General features: G+C 41.3%; 1 protein-coding gene across 1 annotated transcript in view; it reads right to left on the reverse strand.

Moving 5' to 3' along the window:
* The window catches only part of LOC148521625 (sodium channel protein type 2 subunit alpha-like), a 250,848-nt gene that overhangs the window by 136,056 nt on the left and 90,252 nt on the right, over positions 1-24,540 (reverse strand). Inside the window, exons 8-13 of the mRNA XM_088474832.1 lie at positions 24,422-24,485; positions 22,193-22,334; positions 20,637-20,843; positions 17,426-17,713; positions 16,038-16,418; positions 12,013-12,145 (exon numbers count right to left, since the gene is read on the reverse strand). Of these exons, the coding sequence (XP_088330958.1) occupies positions 12,013-12,145; positions 16,038-16,418; positions 17,426-17,713; positions 20,637-20,843; positions 22,193-22,334; positions 24,422-24,485 (1,215 nt within the window). The remainder of the gene's footprint in view (positions 1-12,012; positions 12,146-16,037; positions 16,419-17,425; positions 17,714-20,636; positions 20,844-22,192; positions 22,335-24,421; positions 24,486-24,540) is intronic.

The raw sequence follows: 24,540 nt of genomic DNA on the forward strand, positions 1-24,540 counted from the left end.
AATGGCACACTGATAATTGATATAGAAGAACAATGGCACACTGACACTTGATATACCAGAACAATAGTACATTGACACTAGATATACCAGCACAATTGTACATTGACACTTGATATAATAGAACAATGGCACACTGATACTTGATATAGAAGAACAATGGCACACTGACACTTGATGTACCAGAACAATGGTACATTGACACTAGATATACCAGCACAATTGTACATTGACACTTGATATAACAGAACAATGGCACACTGACACTTGATATAGCAGAACAATGGCAAACTGACACTTGATATACCCGAACAATGGTACACTGATACTTGATATAACAGAACAACCGCACACTGACCCTTGATATATCAGAACAATGGCACACTGACACATGAGATCCCAGAACAATGGCACACTGACACTTGAGATCCCAGAACAATGGCACACTGACACATGAGATCCCACAACAATGGCACACTGACACTTGAGATCTCACAACAATGGCACACTAACACCTGAAATCACACAACAATGGCACACTGACTCCTGAAATCACACGACAATTGCACGCTGACACTTGGAATCCCTGAACAATAGCACACTGACACTTGATATAGCAGAACAATGGCACACTGATACCTGATATAGCAGAACAATGGTACATTGACACTAGATATACCAGAACAATTGTACACTGATACTTGATATAACAGAACATGTGCACACTGACACTTGATATATCAGAACAATAGCACACTGACACATGAGATCTCACAACAATGGCACACTGACACCTGAAATCACACAACAATGGCACACTGACACCTGAAATCACACAACAATGGCACACTGACACTTGGAATCCCAGAACAATAGAACACTGACACTTGGAATCCCAGAACAATGGCACACTGACACTTTATATACTAGAACAATGGCACACTGATACTTGATATAGAAGAACAATGGCACACTGACACTTGAGATCCCAGAACAATAGCACACTGACACCTGAAATCACACAACAATAGCACACTGACACCTGAAATCACACAACAATGGCACATAGACACTTGGAATCCCTGAACAATAGAACACTGACACTTGGAATCCCAGAACAATGGCATACTGACACTTGAAATACTAGAACAATGGCACACTGACACTTGATATAGCAGAACAATGGCACACCGATACTTGATATAGAAGAACAATGGCACGCTGACACTTGAAATACCAAAACAATGGTACATTGACACTTGATATAGCAGAACAATGGCACACTGACACTTGATATACTAGAACAATGGCACAGTGACACATGAGATCCCAGAACAATGGGGCAAACTGACATTTGGGATCCCAGAACAATGGCACAGTGACACTTGATATACCAGAACAATGGCACACTGGCACTTGATATACCAGAAAAATTGTACAGTGACACTTGATATTGCAGAACAATGGCACACTGACACTTGATATAGCAGAACAATGGCAAACTGACACTTGATATACCAGAACAATGGCACACTGATACTTGAGATCCCAGAACAATGGCACACTTTCACTTGGGTTCCAGAACAATGGCACACTGACACTTGAGATCCCAGAACAATGGCACACTGACACTTGAGATCCCAGAACAATGGCACACTGACACATGAGATCCCACAACAATGGGGAACACTGACATTTGGGATCCCAGAACAATGGCACACTGACACTTGATATACCAGAACAATGGCACACTGGCACTTGATATACCAGAACAATTGTACATTGACACTTGATATAACAGAACAATGGCACACTGACACTTGATATAGCAGAACAATGGCAAACTGACACTTGATATACCAGAACAATGGCACACTGATACTTGAGATCCCAGAACAATGGCACACTTTCACTTGGGTTCCAGAACAATGGCACACTGACACATGAGATCCCACAACAATGGCACACTGACACTTGAGATCTCACAACAATGGCACACTGACACCTGAAATCACACATCAATGGCACACAGACACTTGGAATCTCTGAACAATAGAACACTGACACTTGGAATCCCAGAACAATGGCACACTGATACTTGATATAGTAGAACAATGGTACATTGACACTTGATATAGCAAAACAATGGCACACTGACACTTGATATACCAGAACAATTGTACACTGATATTTGATATAACAGAACAACCGCACACTGACACTTGATATATCAGAACAATGGCACACTGACACATGAGATCCCAGAACAATGGCACACTGACACTTCAGATCCCAGAACAATGGCACACTGACACATGAGATCCCACAACAATGGCACACTGACACATGAGATCCCACAACAATGGCACACTGACACATGAGATCCCACAACAATGGCACACTGAGACTTGATATACCAGAAGAATGGCACACTGGCACTTGATATACCAGAATAATTGTACATTGACACTTGATATAACAGAACAATGGCACACTGACACTTGATATAGCAGAACAATGGCAAACTGACACTTGATATACCAGAACAATGGCACACTGATACTTGAGATCCCAGAACAATGGCACACTTTCACTTGGGTTCCAGAACAATGGCACACTGACACATGAGATCCCACAACAATGGCACACTGACACTTGAGATCTCAGAACAATGGCACACTGACACCTGAAATCACACATCAATGGCACACAGACACTTGGAATCTCTGAACAATAGAACACTGACACTTGGAATCCCAGAACAATGGCACACTGATACTTGATATAGTAGAACAATGGTACATTGACACTTGATATAGCAAAACAATGGCACACTGACACTTGATATACCAGAACAATTGTACACTGATACTTGATATAACAGAACAACCGCACACTGACACTTGATATATCAGAACAATGGCACACTGACACATGAGATCCCAGAACAATGGCACACTGACACTTCAGATCCCAGAACAATGGCACACTGACACATGAGATCCCACAACAATGGCACACTGACACATGAGATCCCACAACAATGGCACACTGACACTTCAGATCTCACAACAATGGCACACTGACACCTGAAATCACACAACAATGGCACACTGACACCTGAAATCACACAACAATTGCACACTGACACTTGGAATCTCAGAACAATAGAACACTGACACTTGGAATCCCAGAACAATGGCACACTAACACTTGATATAGCAGAACAATGGCACACTGATACCTGATATAGCAGAACAATGGCACACTGACACTTGATATACCAGAACAATGGTACGTTGACACTTGATATACCAGAACAATGGTACACTGATACTTGATATAACAGAACAACCGCACACTGACACTTGATATATCAGAACAATGGCACACTGACACATGACATCCCAGAACAATGGCACACTGACACTTGAGATCTCACAACAATGGCACACTGACACCTGAAATCACACAACAATGGCACACTGACACCTGAAATCACACAACAATGGCACACTGACACTTGGAATCCCTGAACAATAGAACACTGACACTTGGAATCCCAGAACAATGGCACACTAACACTTGATATAGCAGAACAATGGCACACTGATACCTGATATAGCAGAACAATGGCACACTGACACTTGATATACCAGAACAATGGTACGTTGACACTTGATATACCAGAACAATGGTACACTGATACTTGATATAACAGAACAACCGCACACTGACACTTGATATATCAGAACAATGGCACACTGACACATGACATCCCAGAACAATGGCACACTGACACTTGAGATCCCAGAACAATGGCACACTGACACATGAGATCCCACAACAATGGCACACTGACACTTGAGATCTCACAACAATGGCACATTGACACCTGAAATCACACAACAATGGCACACTGACACCTGAAATCACACAACAATGGCACACTGACACTTGGAATCCCTGAACAATAGAACCCTGACACTTGGAATCCCAGAACAATGGCACACTGACACTTTATATACTAGAACAATGGCATACTGATACTTGATATAGAAGAACAATGGCACACTGACACTTGAGATCCCAGAACAATAGCACACTGACAATTGAGATCTCACAAGAATGGCACACTGCCACCTGAAATCACACAACAATGGCACAGTGACACCTGAAATCACACAACAATGGCACACTTTCACTTGGGATCCAGAACAATGGCACACTGCCACTTGAGATCCAAGAACAATGGCACACTGACACTTGAGATCCCAGAACAATGGTGCACTGACTCTTGAGATCTCACAACAGTGAAACACTGACACTTGGAACCCCTGAACAATAGCACACTGACACTTGGAATCCCAGAACAATGACACACTGACACTTGATATATTAGAACAATGGCACACTGACACTTGATATAACAGAACAATGGCACACTGATACTTGATATAGAAGAACAATGGCACACTGACACTTGATATACCAGAACAATGGTACATTGACAATAGATATACCAGCACAATTGTACATTGACACTTGATATAACAGAACAATGGTACACTGAGACTTGATATACCAGAACAATGGCACACTGACACATGAGATCCCAGAACAATGGGGCACACTGACATTTGGGATCCCTGAATAATGGCACAGTGACACTTGATATACCAGAACAATGGCACACTGACACTTGATATAGCAGAACAATGGCAAACTGACACTTGATATACCAGAACAATGGCACACTGATACTTGAGATCCCAGAACAATGGCACACTTTCACTTGGGTTCCAGAACAATGGCACACTGACACTTGAGATCCCACAACAATGGCACGCTGACACTTAAGATCCCAGAACAATGGCTCACTGACACATGAGATCCCACAACAATGGCACACTGACACTTGAGATCTCACAACAATGGCACACTGACACCTGAAATCACACAACAATTGCACACTGACACCTGAAATCACACAATAATAGCACACTGACACTTGGAATCCCTGAACAATAGAACACTGAAACTTGGAATCCCAGAACAATGGCACACTGACACTTGATATACTAGAACAAAGGCACACTGACACTTGATATAACAGAACAATGGCACACAGATACTTGATATAGAACAACAATGGCACACTGACACTTCAAATACCAAAACAATGGTACATTGACACTTGATATAGCAAAACAATGGCACACTGACACTTGATATACCAGAACAATGGTGTGTTGACACTAGATATACCAGAACAATTGTACACTGATACTTGATATAACAGAACAACTGCACACTGATACTTGATATAGAACAACAATGGCATACTGACACTTGATATAGCAGAACAATGGCAAACTGACACTTGATATACCAGAACAATGGCACACTGATACTTGAGATCCCAAAACAATGGCACACTTTCACTTGGGTTCCAGAACAATGGCACACTGACACCTGAGATCCCAGAACAATGGCACACTGACACTTGAGATCCCAGAACAATGGCACACTGACACATGAGATCCCACAACAATGGCACACTGACACTTGAGATCTCACAACAATGACACACTGACACCTGAAATCACACAACAATTGCACACTGACACTTGGAATCCCTGAACAATGGCACACTGACACTTGGAATCCCTGAACAATAGAACACTGACACTTGGAATCCCAGAACAATGGGACACTGATACTTGATATAGAAGAACAATGGCACACTGACACTTAAAATACCAAAACAATGGTACATTGACACTTGATATAGCAAAACAATGGTACACTGACAGTTGATATACCAGAACAATGGTACGTTCACACTAGATATACCAGAACAATTGTACACTGATACTTGATATAACAGAACAAGTGCACACTAACACTTGATATATGAGAACAATGGCACACTGACACATGAGATCCCAGAACAATGGCACACTGACACTTGAGATCCCACAACAATGGCACACTGACACCTGAAATCACACAACAATGGCACACTGACACCTGACATCACACAACAATGGCACACTGACACTTGGAATCCCTGAATAATAGAACACTGACACTTGGAATCCCAGAACAATGGTACACTGACACTTTATATACTAGAACAATGGCACACTGATACTTGATATAGAAGAACAATGGCACACTGACACTTGAGATCCCAGAACAATGGCACACTGACACTTGAGATCTCACAAGAATGGCACACTGACACCTGAAATCACACAACAATGGCACAGTGACACCTGAAATTACACAACAATGGCACACTTTCACTTGGGATCCAGAAGAATGGCACACTGCCACTTGAGATCCCAGAACAATGGCACACTGACACTTGAGATCCCAGAAAAATGGTGCACTGACACATGAGATCTCACAACAATGAAACACTGACACTTGGAACCCCTGAACAATAGAACACTGACACTTGGAATCCCAGAACAATGACACACTGACACTTGATATACTAGAACAATGGCACACTGACACTTGATATAACAGAACAATGGCACACTGACACATGAGATCCCAGAACAATGGGGCATACTGACATTAGGGATCCCAGAATAATGGCACAGTGACACTTGATATACCAGAACAATGGAACATTGGCACTTGATATACCAGAACAATTGTACATTGACACTTGATATAACAGAACAATGGCACACTGACACTTGATATAGCAGAACAATGGAAAACTGACACTTGATATACCAGAACAATGGCACACTGATACTTGAGATCCCAGGACAATGGCACACTTTCACTTGGGTTCCAGAACAATGGCACACTGACACATGAGATCCCAGAACAATGGCACGCTGACACTTAAGATCCCAGAACAATGGCACACTGACACATGAGATCCCACAACAATGGCACACTGACACTTGAGATCTCACAACAATGGCACACTGACACCTGAAATCACACAACAATGGCACACTGACACCTGAAATCATACAATAATTGCACACTGACACTTGGAATCCCTGAACAATAGAACACTGAAACTTGGAATCCCAGAGCAATGGCACACTGGCACTTGATATACTAGAACAATGGCACACTGACACTTAAAATACCAAAACAATGGTACATTGACACTTGATATAGCAAAAAAAATGGCACACTGACGGTTGATATACCAGAGCAATGGTACGTTGACACTAGATATACCAGAACAATTGTACACTGATACTTGATATAACAGAAAAAGTGCACACTAACACTTGGTATATCAGAAAAATGGCACACTGACACATGAGATCCCAGAACAATGGCACACTGACACTTGAGATCCCACAACAATGGCACACTGACACCTGAAATCACACAACAATGGCACACTGACACTTGAAATCACACAACAATGCAACAGTGACACCTAAAATCACACAACAATGGCACACTTTCACTTGGGATTCAGAACAATGGCACACTGACACTTGGAATCCCTGAACAATAGAACACTGACACTTGGAATCCCAGAACAATGGCACACTGACACTTTATATACTAGAACAATGGCACACTGATACTTGATATAGCAAAACAATGCCACACTGACACTTGATATACCAGAACAATGGTATGTTGACACTAGATATACCAGAACAATTGTACACTGATACTTGATATAACAGAACAACTGCACACTGACACTTGATATATCACAACAATGGCACACTGACACTTGAGATCCCAGAACAATGGCACACTGACACATGAGATCTCACAGCAATGGCACACTCACACTTGAGATCTCACAACAATGGCACACTGACACTTTATATACTAGAACAATAGCACACTGATACTTGATATAGAAGAACAATGGCACACTGACACTTGAAATACCAAAACAATAGTACATCGATACTTGATATAGCAGAACAATGGCACACTGAACTTGAGATCCCACAACAATGGCACACTGACGCTTGAGATCTCACAACAATGGCACACTGGCAACAGAAATCACACAACAATGGCACAGTGACACCTGAAATCACACAACAATGGCACACTTTCACTTGGGATCCAGAACAATGGCACACAGCCACTTGAGATCCCAGAACAATGGCACACTGACACTTGAGATCCCAGAACAATGGCACACTGACACATGAGATCCCACAACAATGGCACACTGACACTTGAGATCTCACAACACTGGCACACTGACACCTGAAATCACACAACAATGGCACACTGACACCTGAAATCACACAACAATTGCACACTGACACTTGGAATCCCTGAACAATAGAACACTGACACTTGGAATCCCAGAACAATGGCACACTGACACTTGAAATACTAGAACAATGGCACACTGACACTTGATATAACAGAACAATGGCACACTGATACTTGATATAGAAGAATAATGGTACGTTGACACTAGATATACCAGAACAATTGTACACTGATACTTGATATAACAGAACAAGTGCACACTGACACTTGATATATCAGAACAATGGCACACTGACACTTGAGATCCCAGAACAATGGCACACTGACACTTGAGATCTCACAACAATGGCACACTGACACCTGACATCACACAACAATGGCACACTGACACCTGAAATCACACAACAATGGCACACTGACACTTGGAATCCCTGAACAATAGAACACTGACACTTGGAATCCCAGAACAATGGCACACTGACACTTGATATACTAGAACAATGGCACACTGATACTTGATATAGAAGAACAATGGCACACTGACACTTGAAATACCAAAACAATGGTACATTGACACTTGATATAGCAGAGCAATGGCACACTGACACATGAGATCCCAGAACAATGGCACACTGACACTTGAGATCCCAGAACAATAGCACACTGACACTTGAGATCCCAGAACAATAGCAGACTGACACTTGAGATCCAACAACAATGGCACACTGACACTGGAGATCTCACAACAATGGCACACCGACACCTGAAATCATACACAAATGGCACAGTGACACCTGAAATCACACAACAATGGCACACTCACACTTGGAATCCCTGAAGAATATAACACTGGCACTTGGAATCCCTGAAGAATAGAACACTGGCACTTGGAATCCCAGAATAATGGCACACTGATACTTGATATAGAGGAACAATGGCACACTGACACTTGAAATACCAAAACAATTGTACATTGACACTTGATATAGAAGAACAATGGCACACTTGACACTTGATACACCAGAACAATGGTACGTTGACACTAGATATACCAGAACAATTGTACATTGACACTTGATATAACAGAACAATGGCACACTGACACATGAGATCCCAGAACAATGGCACACTGACATTTGGGATCCCAGAACAATGGCACACTGACAATTGATATACCAGAACAATGACACACTGACACTTGATATACCAGAACAATTGTACATTGACACTTGATATAACAGAACAGTGGCACACTGACACTTGATATTGCAGAACAATGGCACACTGACACTTGATATAGAAGAACAATGGCACACTGATACTTGATATAGAAGAACAATGGCACACTGACACTTGAAATACCAAAACGATGGCACATTGACACTTGATATAGCAGAACAATGGCACACTGACACTTGAGATCCCAGAAGAATAGCACACTGACACTTGAGATCCCACAACAATGGCACACTGACACTTGAGATCTCACAACAATGGCACACTGACACTTGAGATCTCACAACAATGGCACAGTGACACCTGAAATCACACAACAAGGGCACACTTTCACTTGGGATCCAGAACAATGGCACACAGCCACTTGAGATCCCAGAACAATGGCACACTGACACTTGAGATCCCAGAACAATGGCACACTGACACATGAGATCCCACAACAATGGCACACTGACACTTGAGATCTCACAACAATGGCACACTGACACCTGAAATCACACAACAATGGCACACTGACACCTGAAATCGCACAACAATTGCACACTGACACTTGGAATCCCTGAACAATAGAACACTGACACTTGGAATCCCAGAACAATGGCACACTGACACTTGATATACTAGAACAATGGCACACTGACACTTGATATAACAGAACAATGGCACACTGATACTTGATATAGAAGAACAATGGTACATTGACACTAGATATACCAGAACAATTGTACACTGATACTTGATATAACAGAACAAGTGCACACTGACACTTGATACATCAGAACAATGGCACACTGACACATGAGATCTCAGAACAATGGCACACTGACACTTGAGATCCCAGAACAATGGCACACTGACACTTGAGATCTCACAACAATGGCACACTGACACCTGAAATCACACAACAATGGCACACTGACACCTGAAATCACGCAACAATGGCACACTGACACTTGGAATCCCTGAACAATAGAACACTGACACTTGGAATCCCAGAACAATGGCATACTGACACTTGATATACTAGAACAATGGCACACTGATACTTGATATAGAAGAACAATGGCACACTGACACTTGAAATACCAAAACAATGGTACATTGACACTTGATATAGCAGAACAATGGCACACTGACACATGAGATCCCTGAACAATAGCACACTCACACTTGAGATCCCACAACAATGGCTCACTGACACTTGAGATCTCACAACAATGGCACACTGACACCTGAAATCACACAATGGCACAGTAACACCTGAAATCACACAACAATGGCACACTGACACTTGGAATCCCTGAACAATGGCACACTGACACTTGATATACTAGAACAATGGCATACTGATACTTGATATAGAAGAACAATGGCACGCTGACACTTGAAATACCAAAACAATGGTACATTGACACTTGATATAGCAGAGCAATGGCACACTGACACATGAGATCCCAGAACAATAGCACACTGACACTTGAGATCTAACAACAATGGCACACTGACACTGGAGATCTCACAACAATGGCACACCGACACCTGAAATCATACACAAATGGCACAGTGACACCTGAAATCACACAACAATGGCACACTGACACTTGGAATCCCTGAAGAATAGAACACTGGCACTTGGAATCCCTGAAGAATAGAACACTGGCACTTGGAATCCCAGAATAATGGCACACTGATACTTGATATAGAGGAACAATGGCACACTGACACTTGAAATACCAAAACAATTGTACATTGACACTTGATATAGAAGAACAATGGCACACTTGACACTTGATACACCAGAATAATGGTACGTTGACACTAGATATACCAGAACAATTGTACATTGACACTTGATATAACAGAACAATGGCACACTGACACTTAATATTGCAGAACAATGGCACACTGACACTTGATATACCAGAACAATGGCACACTTTCACTTGGAATCCCAGAACAATGAAACACTGACACTTTAGATCCCACACAATGGCACACTTTCACTTGGGATCCCAGAACAATGGCACACTGACACATGAGATCTCACAACAATGGCACACTGACACTTGGGGTCCCAGAACAATGGCACACTGACACTTGGGGTGCTAGAACAATGGCACACTGAAATTTGGGATTCCAGAACAATGGCACACTGATACTTGGGGTGCCAAAACAATGGCACACTAACACTTGGGCTCCCAGAACAATGGCACACTGACACTTTGGATTACAGAACAATGGCACACTGACACTTGAGATCCCAGAACAATGGCACACTTTCACTTGGGATCCCAGAACAATGGCACACTGACACTTGGGATCCCAGAACAATGGCACACTGACACATGAGATCTCACAACAATGGCACACTGACACTTGGGGTCCCAGAACAATGGCACACATCCACATTCACCTACATATTACATACATACAATTACAGTACAGAAAACACATATTTTACAAACTTTTAACTTTTCTTCTTCCATTAAGGCAAAATGTTATCTCTACAATATATAAGAGACAATAAAACAGTACCTTCCATTGTGTTGGTCAGATTGCTGGCTATACTCAGAGCCCTTTGTCTCATAATAGGATCTTCCAAGAAATCCATTGAAACATGATATGAACTTAACCTTCTTTTCCTTAACTCATTTTCTGTATTAGCACCCTAGAAATGAAAATACAAGTTACTAAAAATGGATTTATCATTTGTTTTTATATTTGTTATATAAAATCTAAAGAATTGGTCTCGCTCATCATGCACCATGCGACTTAAAGTAGCTAATCTACAATATCAAATGCTCATACTAAATGATCTTTTGCCTCTATTTTCAGCAGTTGCATTGCCTACCACATGCAATAGTCTCTCTTACTTCCTATGGTGCAGCATTGGACAGCCGTTAAGAAATAAAATGTGGCATGCCACATTCTTGTGCAAGAAGGTTTGCAAGCTGGATGTGTTTTGTATGATTGCTACTTGTCCGAACTCAGCTTTGATTTTAAAGTGTGTCTGTTAAACACAAAACAATGTCTACCTCCATTCTAGTGACATTTTAACTATTGTTGGAAACCGTAACCATTGTGGGATTATTTCAAACGTAACATTTTTTATTGTTTTAAGTTGTAGGGGACGAAACGCGTAGAATCTCGCACACAGGCCCCTAGGTCCAGGAAGGCCTACACCGCACACCCTGTACCAACATAGTCTTTATACTTACCTGTCCATTGTCTCCAGAGTGCTGCTTTGCAGCGCCAAGCCGGCACTGCAAAGCAGGAAAAATCACTGGGAAAATGGTGGCGGCCATTCTCCCGGTGATTCGTGCATGTGCAGTACTGCTGTCACAGTTTTGCGCACTAAGCCAGAATCTACTCTACTGCACCTGCCGCAGCAACGCTAGAGAGAGGGGGCCCGCACTGAGTCTGCACCCGGGACCCCTCCTCTCTTAAAACATCCCTGGTCTATACTTGTGCTTCTGGAAACCTACCCCTACTGCCATTCAGCATACAGTATTGAACACCTTCTTGGACCTCTTTGGAGTCATTTGCCTCAAAGGTCTGGTGGATCTCCCCGAGATCGTGGAATATGTGTAGGTTTACACTTTCTCTTTGGAACAATCTCCAACAGACCAGATAAACTTGACCTCATTTTTTTATTGCACATATTCTGGGTTTTAAGTTAATGAAAGTGTGTTTTACAGTATACTATACCATACAGATGCCTCTCTTTTTTTATGAGTTTGGGTGCAGATAAAACCATATCAAGACAAGGCTGATAAGGACCCAAATTAAATAAAACACAGATAAAAATAATTTATTGTAGATTTTAGCATGAAATTTGGCACTTTGTATGTACAAATACTTTTAATATAATAAAATGATTTGACTAATCATACAATGTCACTATTTTGTGCCTTTCTTTCTGTTTCAAACTCTGACCTCTGGGAGAGAAATAAAGACATCTGTAACTGGACCACTAACTTCTGGAGAAAAAGACACCACTACTAAGACCACGAAAAGTGTCTAAACCGAGAAGCACACGGGGGCTGATTTAGATTTGCATGCAAGTCCGCTGCAGATGTGGCCGCATTGCGTGCTTGGAAATAAATGGCCGCATCCATGCAGCCACACCGCCTCCATCCGTCCGCTTGTGGGAGCAGACATCATCACTATCAGCATGCGTGTGCACCAGCCCTGTGCAAAATATTTGTCTGATCTCTGTGTACACTCATCTCTGAATGCAATGGAATTCCACCTACATGCCCACTGCACGCTCTCAGAACACTTATCCCACATGTGAATGCCCAGTTACACCCACTCAGCCGCTAGTGATGGTGTGGCTGAGATGAGCATGACTGAATCGCACGTAGTTGCTCAAAGTTGCGTTTGCTCAGCTACGGAGCTGTGAAGTGCGAAAAAATCTCGAAATCCATCCGCAAAACGGATTTTCTTGCAACTCTAAATCAGGCCCGCTGTTCTATTTTTGTTGCGCGTGTTTTTAGCACTATTTAATATTTTCCAAAAATTATAAAGACTAATACACTAACAGAGAGCAGTAAATATATGTCTGTGTATTTTTTTATACACACACACACACACTATATATATATATATATATATATATATATATATAGGCAGCACAGACGGCGTAATGGTTAGCATTACTGCCTCTCAGCACTGAGGTCATGGGTTTAATTCCTACTATGGCACTAACTGTGTGGCGTTTGTATATTCTCCCTGTGCTTGCGTGGTTTCCTTCAGGTACTTTGGTTTCCTCCTACACTTCAAAAATATATTGGTAGGTCATTTGGCTCCCAACAAAATGTAACCCTAGTGTGTAAGTATGTGCGTGTACGTGTAGTAGGGAATATAGGGGTCTATATACTAAGCAGTGATAAGTGACAGAGTGAAAAGTGATAAGTCGGTGATAAGTGCCAGCCAATCAGCTTCCAACTGTCATCTCACAGGCTGTGTTTGAAAAATGACAGTTGGGATCTGATTGGCTGGCACTTAACACACACTATCACTTTTCACTCTGTCACTTATCACTGCTTATTACATAGACCCCATAGATTGTAAGCTCCACTGGGACAGGGACTGATGTGAATGGACAAATATTCTATGTAAAGCGCTGCGGACTGTGTGTGTGTGCGCTATACATATATATATATATATACGGTGTATATATATATATATATATATATATATATGCATATGTGTGTGTGCATGTATTGTATGTATACATGCATTTAATTAAGACCACCTCCTTTGTATACCAATTGCATGTATATTTGTATATTGAAGGATGCTGCTGTGTCTTACAGTAGCAATAGCTTGCAGTTAATTACATAACTAGGCAAAACAAAATGTGAAGAACATATTGTTAATGGAATGTTATATGAACTTTATGTAAAATATGTATTGTTAATGTAATGTTATATAAAGGCTCTAAAATTTACCACCTTGTATAAAACTGTATTACAGTTAAAGGTTTAGTGAACCTTAAAAATGTACTTGACTTTTTTTTAAATAGAAAACTATTTTAAAACTTTTTCCAAAGATGCTGAGCAAGAAAAATAAGGCTTATTGTTTATTGACCTCAAAATTGTAGTCTGCATTTTCCTTTGTAATCATTCTGACCATGTGATTTGCTCCTGAAGATTTGTACAGAAACGTGCTGGAAGCTACAGAACCGATTAAGATGCTGTAATTTTCTACTTCAATTTAGAAGGCAAAAATAAAATTCTGATGCAACTATTCTACTTTGGGTTAGTGGACATTATTATTACATGATACCTGTTAATAAACCTTATTAGCACCAACTAAGGGCCTGATTCCGAGATTTAAGCTAATCAATCTCAACTGTATTCTCTCAGGAAACACATTTTCTAAAATATGCTAATACCTTCTAACGCACAGCCGAGCATAGGGACGCCCACTAGTGCCTTCTCATACCCATCCGACGGTGTGCAACAGCGTAAACATCGGTGCCATCGACGTACATCGAGCAGTCACGCAGCATTGTAAGTCAAGTCTGACCGGCCGCAAACACTGCAGCTCTCTGGACAGGTAGAGAGCTCTCATGCTGTGAAGGAGATCGGAATAGCTAATTTATGCACGCCCATTAAACAGCGTTTAAACGGTCCGACGCTACTGCGTTTTTTTAACGACCTCAGTTACACCCTCAAACGCTGACTGCCTTTCACTTTGTGAGTGGTACATCTGTATGAGTGTATTCACAATGAAATTGCTGCACATGTGACTTGCGCACATGCACAATTGCAAAAAATAGCTCAATCTGCGTAAATATCGGCTTTACGAAAATCTCTGAATCAGGCCTTAAGCGTGTTGTGTAATATATGTAATACCATACCCTGTTAGTTGATCATAGGATTAGTGTATTTTTAAAAAAATGAAATACGTAATATACCATGTCCTGTTAGTATATTATAGGCATTGCAAAAAGCAGTCACATTCAAAGCTTGACAAACCAAATATTAAGTGTTCCTGATGGAAGCACTCCATAAAGGCTACCATGCCTAAACTATTTGAAACTTCCTTACATTGTCATCAGAAGCTGGTTTATCTATTATCACCTCTGGCAGAAGTAATCCAGCAGGCGATGTTGGAGCTGATGGACCACCGAGCAGAGACACTACTCCATTGCAATCCACTGTGCTGTGCATCTTGCCATTGACTGGAAGGACTGGTAGAGTCCTTGATGCCTTGCTTGCTTGGCTTATATTGCTGTTCCGCCTTTCTCTGTGTCTGTGAGGTACAAACAAGGAACCTCTCCTGCTCTCATTGTCCTCAAAAGTGCTGTGTTCATCATCTGCAAAGTCATTTTCCGATCCCACATCCTTCCCACGGCCTCTGAAGCTAAATAGGCTGGTTCTACTATTGCGCCTTGGTGAGAACAGGGACTCCCGAACACTAAGCAGAGACTTTAAAATGAAAAACAAACAAACAAAAAAAGCAATGTTAGCTGCAAATAAATATGTTCAGTCAAATTAAATTATTTACAACACATCTAACACTTGGAAAATTTCAAAGTGCCTTTGGATACACAAGTGAGCCTTACTAGGACGACTGACACAATAAAATATGGGAAATATAACAATTTATTTTATTTTTATTTATTTTTTTTAAAACGTAAAAAAATTATATATATCAACTGTATAATTTGCATTGATATTGGTCATTTGACGGATGGAATCTATATGTGGTGTTAATGTTATACTATATTAGGTAAACTTATCTTAAAGTATTTTAATCTAGCATAAGGACCCCAATTCAAACTTCAATTGTTAGCTACTGTCTGTACCCAGCTTCCATCACGGTGTGGTGACCTTAAAGCTGGCACACTCCTTGCACCCATGGTTGGTCTGCCACTGGCTGGATACATAAAGCATAGTTGGGCTTACTTTTTTAGGAGCATAGTTAACATAAGTTGATAAGGGAATTTCATTTTTGTTAAATATGTATTTACGTATGTATTGTATGTAGCTATCATATTACAGAATTTGATACCTTATAATTCTGGGAGCATTTCATTTTGTCAACATGGGATGGTGGAACCAGTCAAACTATGGTGATGATTACAGTGTAAAGTACAATATGAAATAGTAAGCACATTTACAACCTTATTGTGATATTTATAAATGACCCATTATTATGGAAATTATCTTTCAAGTAATATACCTATTGTTTATCAATTTAGTACCCATTAAAATGTGTACATTTTTTCAATCGACAAAAGTTTATGTCTTTAAATGTCTACAAAAATGTATCCAAATGTTAAAAAAATAAATATATATATTTTTTAATGTAAATATGTTTTATAACCCATGGTTATAGGGCATTCACAATGCAGCCTATTTACTGCACTGAGACTGCTGTTTCTTTAGCACAGTTGAGATATGGATAAACCTACAGAGAAATGGTAAAGTACCTGGTGGGGTGAGGAGTTCTTGTCATACGTTAAGCGCATTCCTTCTAGGGGGAACCTGAACTTTTTCAGGCTGCTTTCAGATGTTGACTTGTGGAATTTTTCATCATCGCCCTTCTCATCCCCTTGCTCCTTCTGTTTCCTTTTCTTTCTCCTGTTCCTCCTCTCCTTGGCACTTTTTGAGCTTAGCTTTGATGCTTCCGATGAACTTTCTGAGAGTCCACCGTAACCAGTCCCACCGCTAAACTCTCTGGATTCATTTGCCGCTTCATGTGCTGCTAATGCCGCTGCCTGAAGAAAGACCAAAGACAATTTACAATCTTGCCCCCAAAAATTATGTTTTCATCTTCTGTGTCACAAGTATTTTAATAATGTCATTATTATTCAATATTATTTTAAATAGACCTAACAAATAAAGATTATCCCGGCTCAGGATGGAATAAGGGCTATAAACCTCACTGTTCTTAGGGGCCTATTTAGTATGCCTAAATGTCATGAGGAAAAGTAATTTGTAGTGCTATGTATCAAGCTATGTTTTTGGAGTTTGACTATGGGAACTAATGACATCTTCAGATGGCGTTAGCCCACTGTGCCCCAAATTGTCTCAAAGGAATGAGGTTCAAATTGTGAATAGGGATCCATTTGAATCTCTCCCCCTCCCCCAGCCCTCACAGTGAGCATATACTATACAACCTAAGGGCACACATGCACAGTAGCACTGACGGGATGGAAATGGTCAGTGTAAACTTTTGTACTATTAGCAGTAAAAGTTTTGGGCTCGTGGGGCAACTGCTTATAAGAACAGCTGTCCTAGCACCCACAATAATACATTGTTCCAACAGATTAGATTAAATCTCAGTGATTTAAATTTTTAATTTATGCGAGGCCATCACATTTGTTGATAAATAGGCCCCTTAAAAGAGCTAACATATACCCCTTGTCGGTAAGGAGATGTTTGTAACAAGGGTAGGGTGTTAAGATACAGATAGTGTAGAATTTGATTGGCTGTGATCTAGGGCCACCAATCACAGTCAGCGTTCTCTGTCTCACAACCAATCAGATGCTGGTCACTGACTCTGAACGCTCTGAATGCTTTTTCACTTTAAACCTGTAAAAAAAATCTGTCTTCATAGACAAAAATAGTTTTTGTATCTTTTTCAAAACTATTTATTTTGTTTCTTGTTTCCCTCTAACATCTGCGGACAGGCCTTCCCTAATGCAAATGCAGTTATTTTTGTAGTGCTACTTCAAGGGCAGGAAAGAAAATATGCTACACACACCTAACTACAGATTGTGTATCTTATGTTTTAATAACATCAATATGATTTTTATGTGTGGTTGATACTTTTCCTATGTTTGAATGATCTAGGGGTTTTCATAGTATTCTTTTAGGTTTTAGATTCAGCTGCTATTTTTACTATATGGTTTTATGATGACTTCAGAAGAAGCATTTTTCCTGAATGCAGAAATCAATTGAGCAATCAAGTGACATTATCGTAAACATTACTAATGGTGAAATCAATAGATTATATTTAGTTTTCCTCCTAATGAATAAGAAAGCTAACCTTATGTCTGTCCATCTGCACTTTGTACTTAGTTAGTAAATCACCAGCATTCTTACAACTCCTTTATAATATGTGGACGCTAATGAATTATGCCAAAGCCATGTGGCGTCCTTCAAATTTATATATAAAATATTAAATCTGAAAATCCTTAACCAGAAGGTCCCAGAACATATAATGGAAAAATGCTGCTGATCAAATATTACTTTATATACATAGATGATCAAATATCTCATTCTAGAGTAACTGTAAGGAGCACTGCTAAACAATTAAAGAGGAGAGCTATGATAAGGACGGTTTAAGATAATATTTAGACACCAAGCGCCAAATTATAGGGGAAAAAACAATCTCGCTCTCTCTCTCTCTCTCTCTCTCTCTCTCTCTCTCTCTATACACATAAATACAAATAATGCTTTTGAGAAGACAATCTTGGCTATACATTGTAAAGATATTTTAATTAAACGTGATACAGAAAAATAAGTGCTGTTGTTAGTTTATTTTTTCTTACAAGAAACGATTTCAAATGGAAATTAAATTCAATTTTGCATTTAAGAAATATCATTATTTATGCACATTGTCCAGACAGTGTAAAAAGCTGTTGCCTCCCACAGACGTTGCTCCTATCAAACACTCACTACTACTTCACTACTACTTCAATTGTTTTTAAATGATTCAAGAAGCCTTTTGATTGACCAAAATAAGATAAGGTTAAAACAAATAGGACTCAATTGAATTAGGTGCAACTATGTAGCGCCCATGAGTAAATGTGACTGTATGTTGCTCCTATGGTACCACCGGACTTGTGGATTTTTGTTCTCAGCCCCAAAGTACTGTGTATAAAAATGGGGTGAGATTGGGCCGTGGGAGGTGGTCCGCTGCCGTTGTTTCTATGCCGTTGCATCGACAACTTGTCCACCTCGTTCATAGTTGAATTGAGCCCTCAGAATACCCGATTCGAAACAAGTGAATATGGCTTGCACTTATTGCTATGGAAGAGGTCCAGCACATAGGGGACAGGTCTTCCACTTTAAATAGGAACAATGAGCTGTATATTTTCCTATCCCATACTACAGTGGCATGGCAGATTTCCTACAAGACTACAATGGCTGATACAGACGTAATAGTTATAATTATCCAGAAAGAGGACGCAGCACCTGGAGGTGTTTCGCCTCCATTGGGGTTAGGGAAGAGGCTAGGATCTACGTTGGCTGACGGAGATTTCCTGACCTTTTTCTCTCATCTGCGGCGCCGGCTTGCATGACCCCATGGTTCACTTAGCCAGCCGATGTTCTCGCAGATTATTCGATGCTGCGTTGTACAATGCTGCTCGGATAAGTAATGCAGCAGGAGGCATGATGCCTACTGCTGTTTTACCATATCTGCAAGGATGGAATTGCAAAGCTGCTTGCGTGCAGCTTTGCAATTCCTTCCCAAGATTAATCATCTCCTCATTCTGTGATTGGCTACATATTATTCTAGGCCCAACCCACTTCTATTCTTGCTCAACTGTGTGACCAGTTATAAAGAATTAATGCAATAGGTAATATGGCTCTAGTCAAAAGCAACTAAGTGTGAGGTATTGCTGCCAATCTGCCAAGCAAGGACATAAATATATATGCCAAATGAATAGAATGTTGTTCACAAGCAATCACCTGGATGTCTTCCTGATGCTTCCTCAGTTGCTCCATCATTTGCTGAAATTCCACTTCCTTCTGCTCGGCTTCTTCTAAGGTTGCCTGATTCTGTTCATCATAAGCCATGGCGACCACAGCCAGGATCAAGTTTATCAAATAGAAGGAGCCCAAGAAGATCACCAGAACGAAGAAGATCATGTAGGTTTTACCAGCAGCTCGGAGGGTCTGGAAACAAATGTTATCAGTTTTAATGTTATAAGCAAAAATGTCAAAGCCACCGGAGCTCCTAACAAATAGTTAATTGATGCACCCTGTAACAAGCCCATGTAGCTGGCATGACTGTATATGATGACATCCTATGGAACAACAAGCAGTACCCTCCTCTCTTTCCTGTACAGATCTGCCCTCTTACACCTATCCTTTTTGCGCCATACTGTGCTAGGTGCATGACTAATCTTACACGCCCTTTCACTGGTAGCGATTCACGGATCTTATTTGCATCATTACCGCATACAAAGTCGCTGGCATTTAGGATTAGTATTTTTGTCACAGAGGAATTGGAATAAAGTCGCAGATTAGGTACAATGGCCCGTGGCGTGATGCATGGCGTTACCTTGTATCAGCCATTAGACTTTTGATTTTTTTACCCAGGTTAGGGTCTGAGCCACACACAGGAGCTGCAGGCAATGCAGTGGCAGCATCCAGGGTACCCATGCATTGTACTTTTGATGCATTAGTGAAGCATATTTTGTGAACAAATGTGTGGCGGGATGCATAGCTCGGCTTAGTTGTAAAACCTGTGTCGTGCCAGACGGCGATATTTAGTTTGCGGATAGGTTTATGTGGACACTATATAAAGGCAGCCAGACTCCATTTATAGTGCTCAGCAAATTACAACAACTTGCAGTGACAGATGCATGTCCATAAATGCTGTTCTTAAATTATTTTAAATTATCCATCATACACTAAATCCTCATAAAATCATTGTTGGCTTGGATGAGTTTACAACTAAGCTACAGATGTGTCCTCCTACACTATTGCCGCAGTCACGCAAAACATCCCTTCTCAGCGAGCCAAGTCCTGTAAGATCCGGCTTGCTCCAAGCAACTTTTTTGCTCAAATATGTATCTTAACTAGACGGCAATGATTAATTTGAGATTCGACTCTTGTGTGCGAATGAGCCTGAACTTATACAAAGCGCTACGATTCAGCAGCTGCATCATTTTTTCATGCCAAGCTTCATCTGCAACTTTGTACATATTTAAAATGAATTCCTGTGCAGTTAAAATCACAGCCTGGGGTCTCTGGCACAGATTGAGTGGTGTTTCGCTGCGGCAGCAGCGCAAATAAGACGCAAGTCTAAAGTAAAAGTCGCTATGCTACACCGCTCGGCACGGCTCACTTGCACCAGGTGTTTTGCGCTACATGACGTATTGAGGCTTGCTGTATGAGGACATATCTGTATGTGAGCAAATCGAATCCATTACTGGTGAATGTAAATGCGGTTATACATACAAATATTATTGTATTAAAGGGACACAAAAAGTACATATTTAAAAAATGTTCACGCTTACCAGCTGATACAGATTCTCCCAGTAATCCTGAGTCATCAGTCGAAACAGAGACAGGAAGGCCCAACTGAAGGTGTCAAAGCTTGTGTAGCCGTAGTTTGGGTTTCTCCCAGTTTTCAAACAGACAAACCCTTTGGGGCATTGGCTAAATCAAGGTACATATGGTGTAAAAAATACAATTGTTAATTTTTATATATTCATTTCCAACAATCACAGGTAGGCATTTCATTGAAATCTTCAATTAGTTGTGTAGACTCTAGAGAATCCAGGGGTATTATAAAGCCACTAGATGATGGGATCCTTAATGTGGAGCTTTTAAAGCTTTTGTTAAGTTCCCCTCTGATGTATTCCTACCACCTCTTTACCCTTACTCTTAACACCAGACTTTTAGAATTGCCATTGCTAGTTACTATAGGAAGTTCGGAAAGTCCCCTCCGCAGTGGCTGTGTGCTAAGTGTGTGACAGTGGCGGCTTCAGAGGTGGTGCTGCAGCACAGTCCAAAATTCATATAGGGGAACCACTCCAACTGCCACCCCAAACGCTGCCAATCACCGTCCGGGACTCAGTGGCAGTTGGTGTGGCTCACCTATTTGAATTTTGGACTGTCACATAGCACACAGTCACTGAAGAGGGACTTTTTGAACTCCCTTTATAATAGCAGCCATGAGTGCACACTAGCACAAGGGGACAAAGGCGATGGTTTCAGCAAGGAACGACTTTGCTAATACGCACAGAATCGGACGATTGTTGCATACTGCTCATGTGTATGCATCGCAGTGCACATGCGCAAACTAGTCATTGTGATCGGGACTGCGATCGCAATGACTATGCAGACCCAATGCAGAGTGATTGACAGGAGGTGCTGTTTGTGGGTGGTGACAGGGGGGTGGTTGGCCAAACGCAGGCTTGCCAGAGCATTTGAATGCCTTTGCAGGGGCGTGCATAAATTATCCAATGCGACGCAGCCGAGGCCTGATAGTGATGAAGTTAGCAATTTCTGAGTAAGGTCAGGGCTTGTGCAAGTGTGCATGAGGCTTCAATGGTACTCAATGTTTTCGCAGTCTTGCTAAACATTACGGATGTGTGTAAGGTAAAGTGGGCGTCCTTATGTAGTGCAGCGGCGGCATTGCGATCACAATGAATTAGCATACTATCGCAGTTGGACTGCGTGTGTAATCGCTATTGCATTCGCAGTTGCGTTCCGTAGTGAATACTGACGGCATGCCTCTCTCTATTCCGATGCTGGAATCCTGACAATTGAGCAAAGATAGGAGTTGAAATACAGACGCCTATCTTAATCCCGAAACCGAAATCCAGAAGGACACCAGCCCGAACAAAAGCAAGCCGGGCGGGGGGGTTTAGGTCAGTTAGCGGGGTTAGCGTTAGGTTTGGGGGGGGGTTAGGCACCCCTAGGGGGGAGGGTTAGGGTCAGGCACCACTGAGGGGGTTTAGGCACTAAGGGGGGATAGTTAGGGTTAGGCACGCAGGGGGAAGTCTTAGGCTTAGGAACTAACGGGGAGGGTTAGGGAGCGGGGTGAGAATGGTTAGGGTTAGCCTACAAGAAGGGAGGGTTAAGGAGAGAAGGGGGTAGGGTAAGTATACTTACCCGAACCTTGTCGGGTTACCAACCATTGGAATGCCGCTGTCGGAATTGTGACAGGAGGCATCCCGACAGCCGGCATTACATACCCATTCCCATACTGACAGTGTTGGACATATTATTACTAAGGGGTATGTTCCACATTAGCACTGGGTATCTCAGCGTAGCTTGCTGTCACTGGAGAGCAAGCTATTACTGGTGGGCAAATATGATACTAGCATTGGGGCAAACAGTAGATTGGGAGGGCATTCTAGCACAGAATAGCATACTGCATATTAACACTAAGTGGCACTGACTGCAGGTATACTGCAACTGGAGAGCATGTTAACACTGGTGGCAATACTTGATACTGGCACTAAGTGGCATACTGCAAACTGATACACTGTAACACTTGGTGGTAAATTGCCACTGAAGAACATGCTACTACTTGGTGTTAATAGTACATATTAGCACTGATATGACATATTGCATACTAGCACTGGGTATGACAGAGGTTATACTGCCACTTGTAAGCATGCTACCACTGGTGTTAATACTTCATAACGGCAACATGGCAAATGTATACTGGCACTGACCAGGCATTTGGCATAATTAATCACAAATAATACTTAATATGTATAATTTTTCCTTACCCCGCATCTGTGCTGTTTCCACACAGAAGGGCATCTCTCTGCCCAGCCAAAAAATAAAAATTCTCTGTTTAGAAAGAAAGATTATATTTTCATTAATAGGTTTTAGAGTAAAGTACTCA

The sequence above is a fragment of the Taudactylus pleione genome, unplaced genomic scaffold (genome assembly GCF_031769625.1).
Source record: "Taudactylus pleione unplaced genomic scaffold, aTauple2 ptg000156l, whole genome shotgun sequence".
NCBI classification, from domain to species: domain Eukaryota; kingdom Metazoa; phylum Chordata; class Amphibia; order Anura; family Myobatrachidae; genus Taudactylus; species Taudactylus pleione.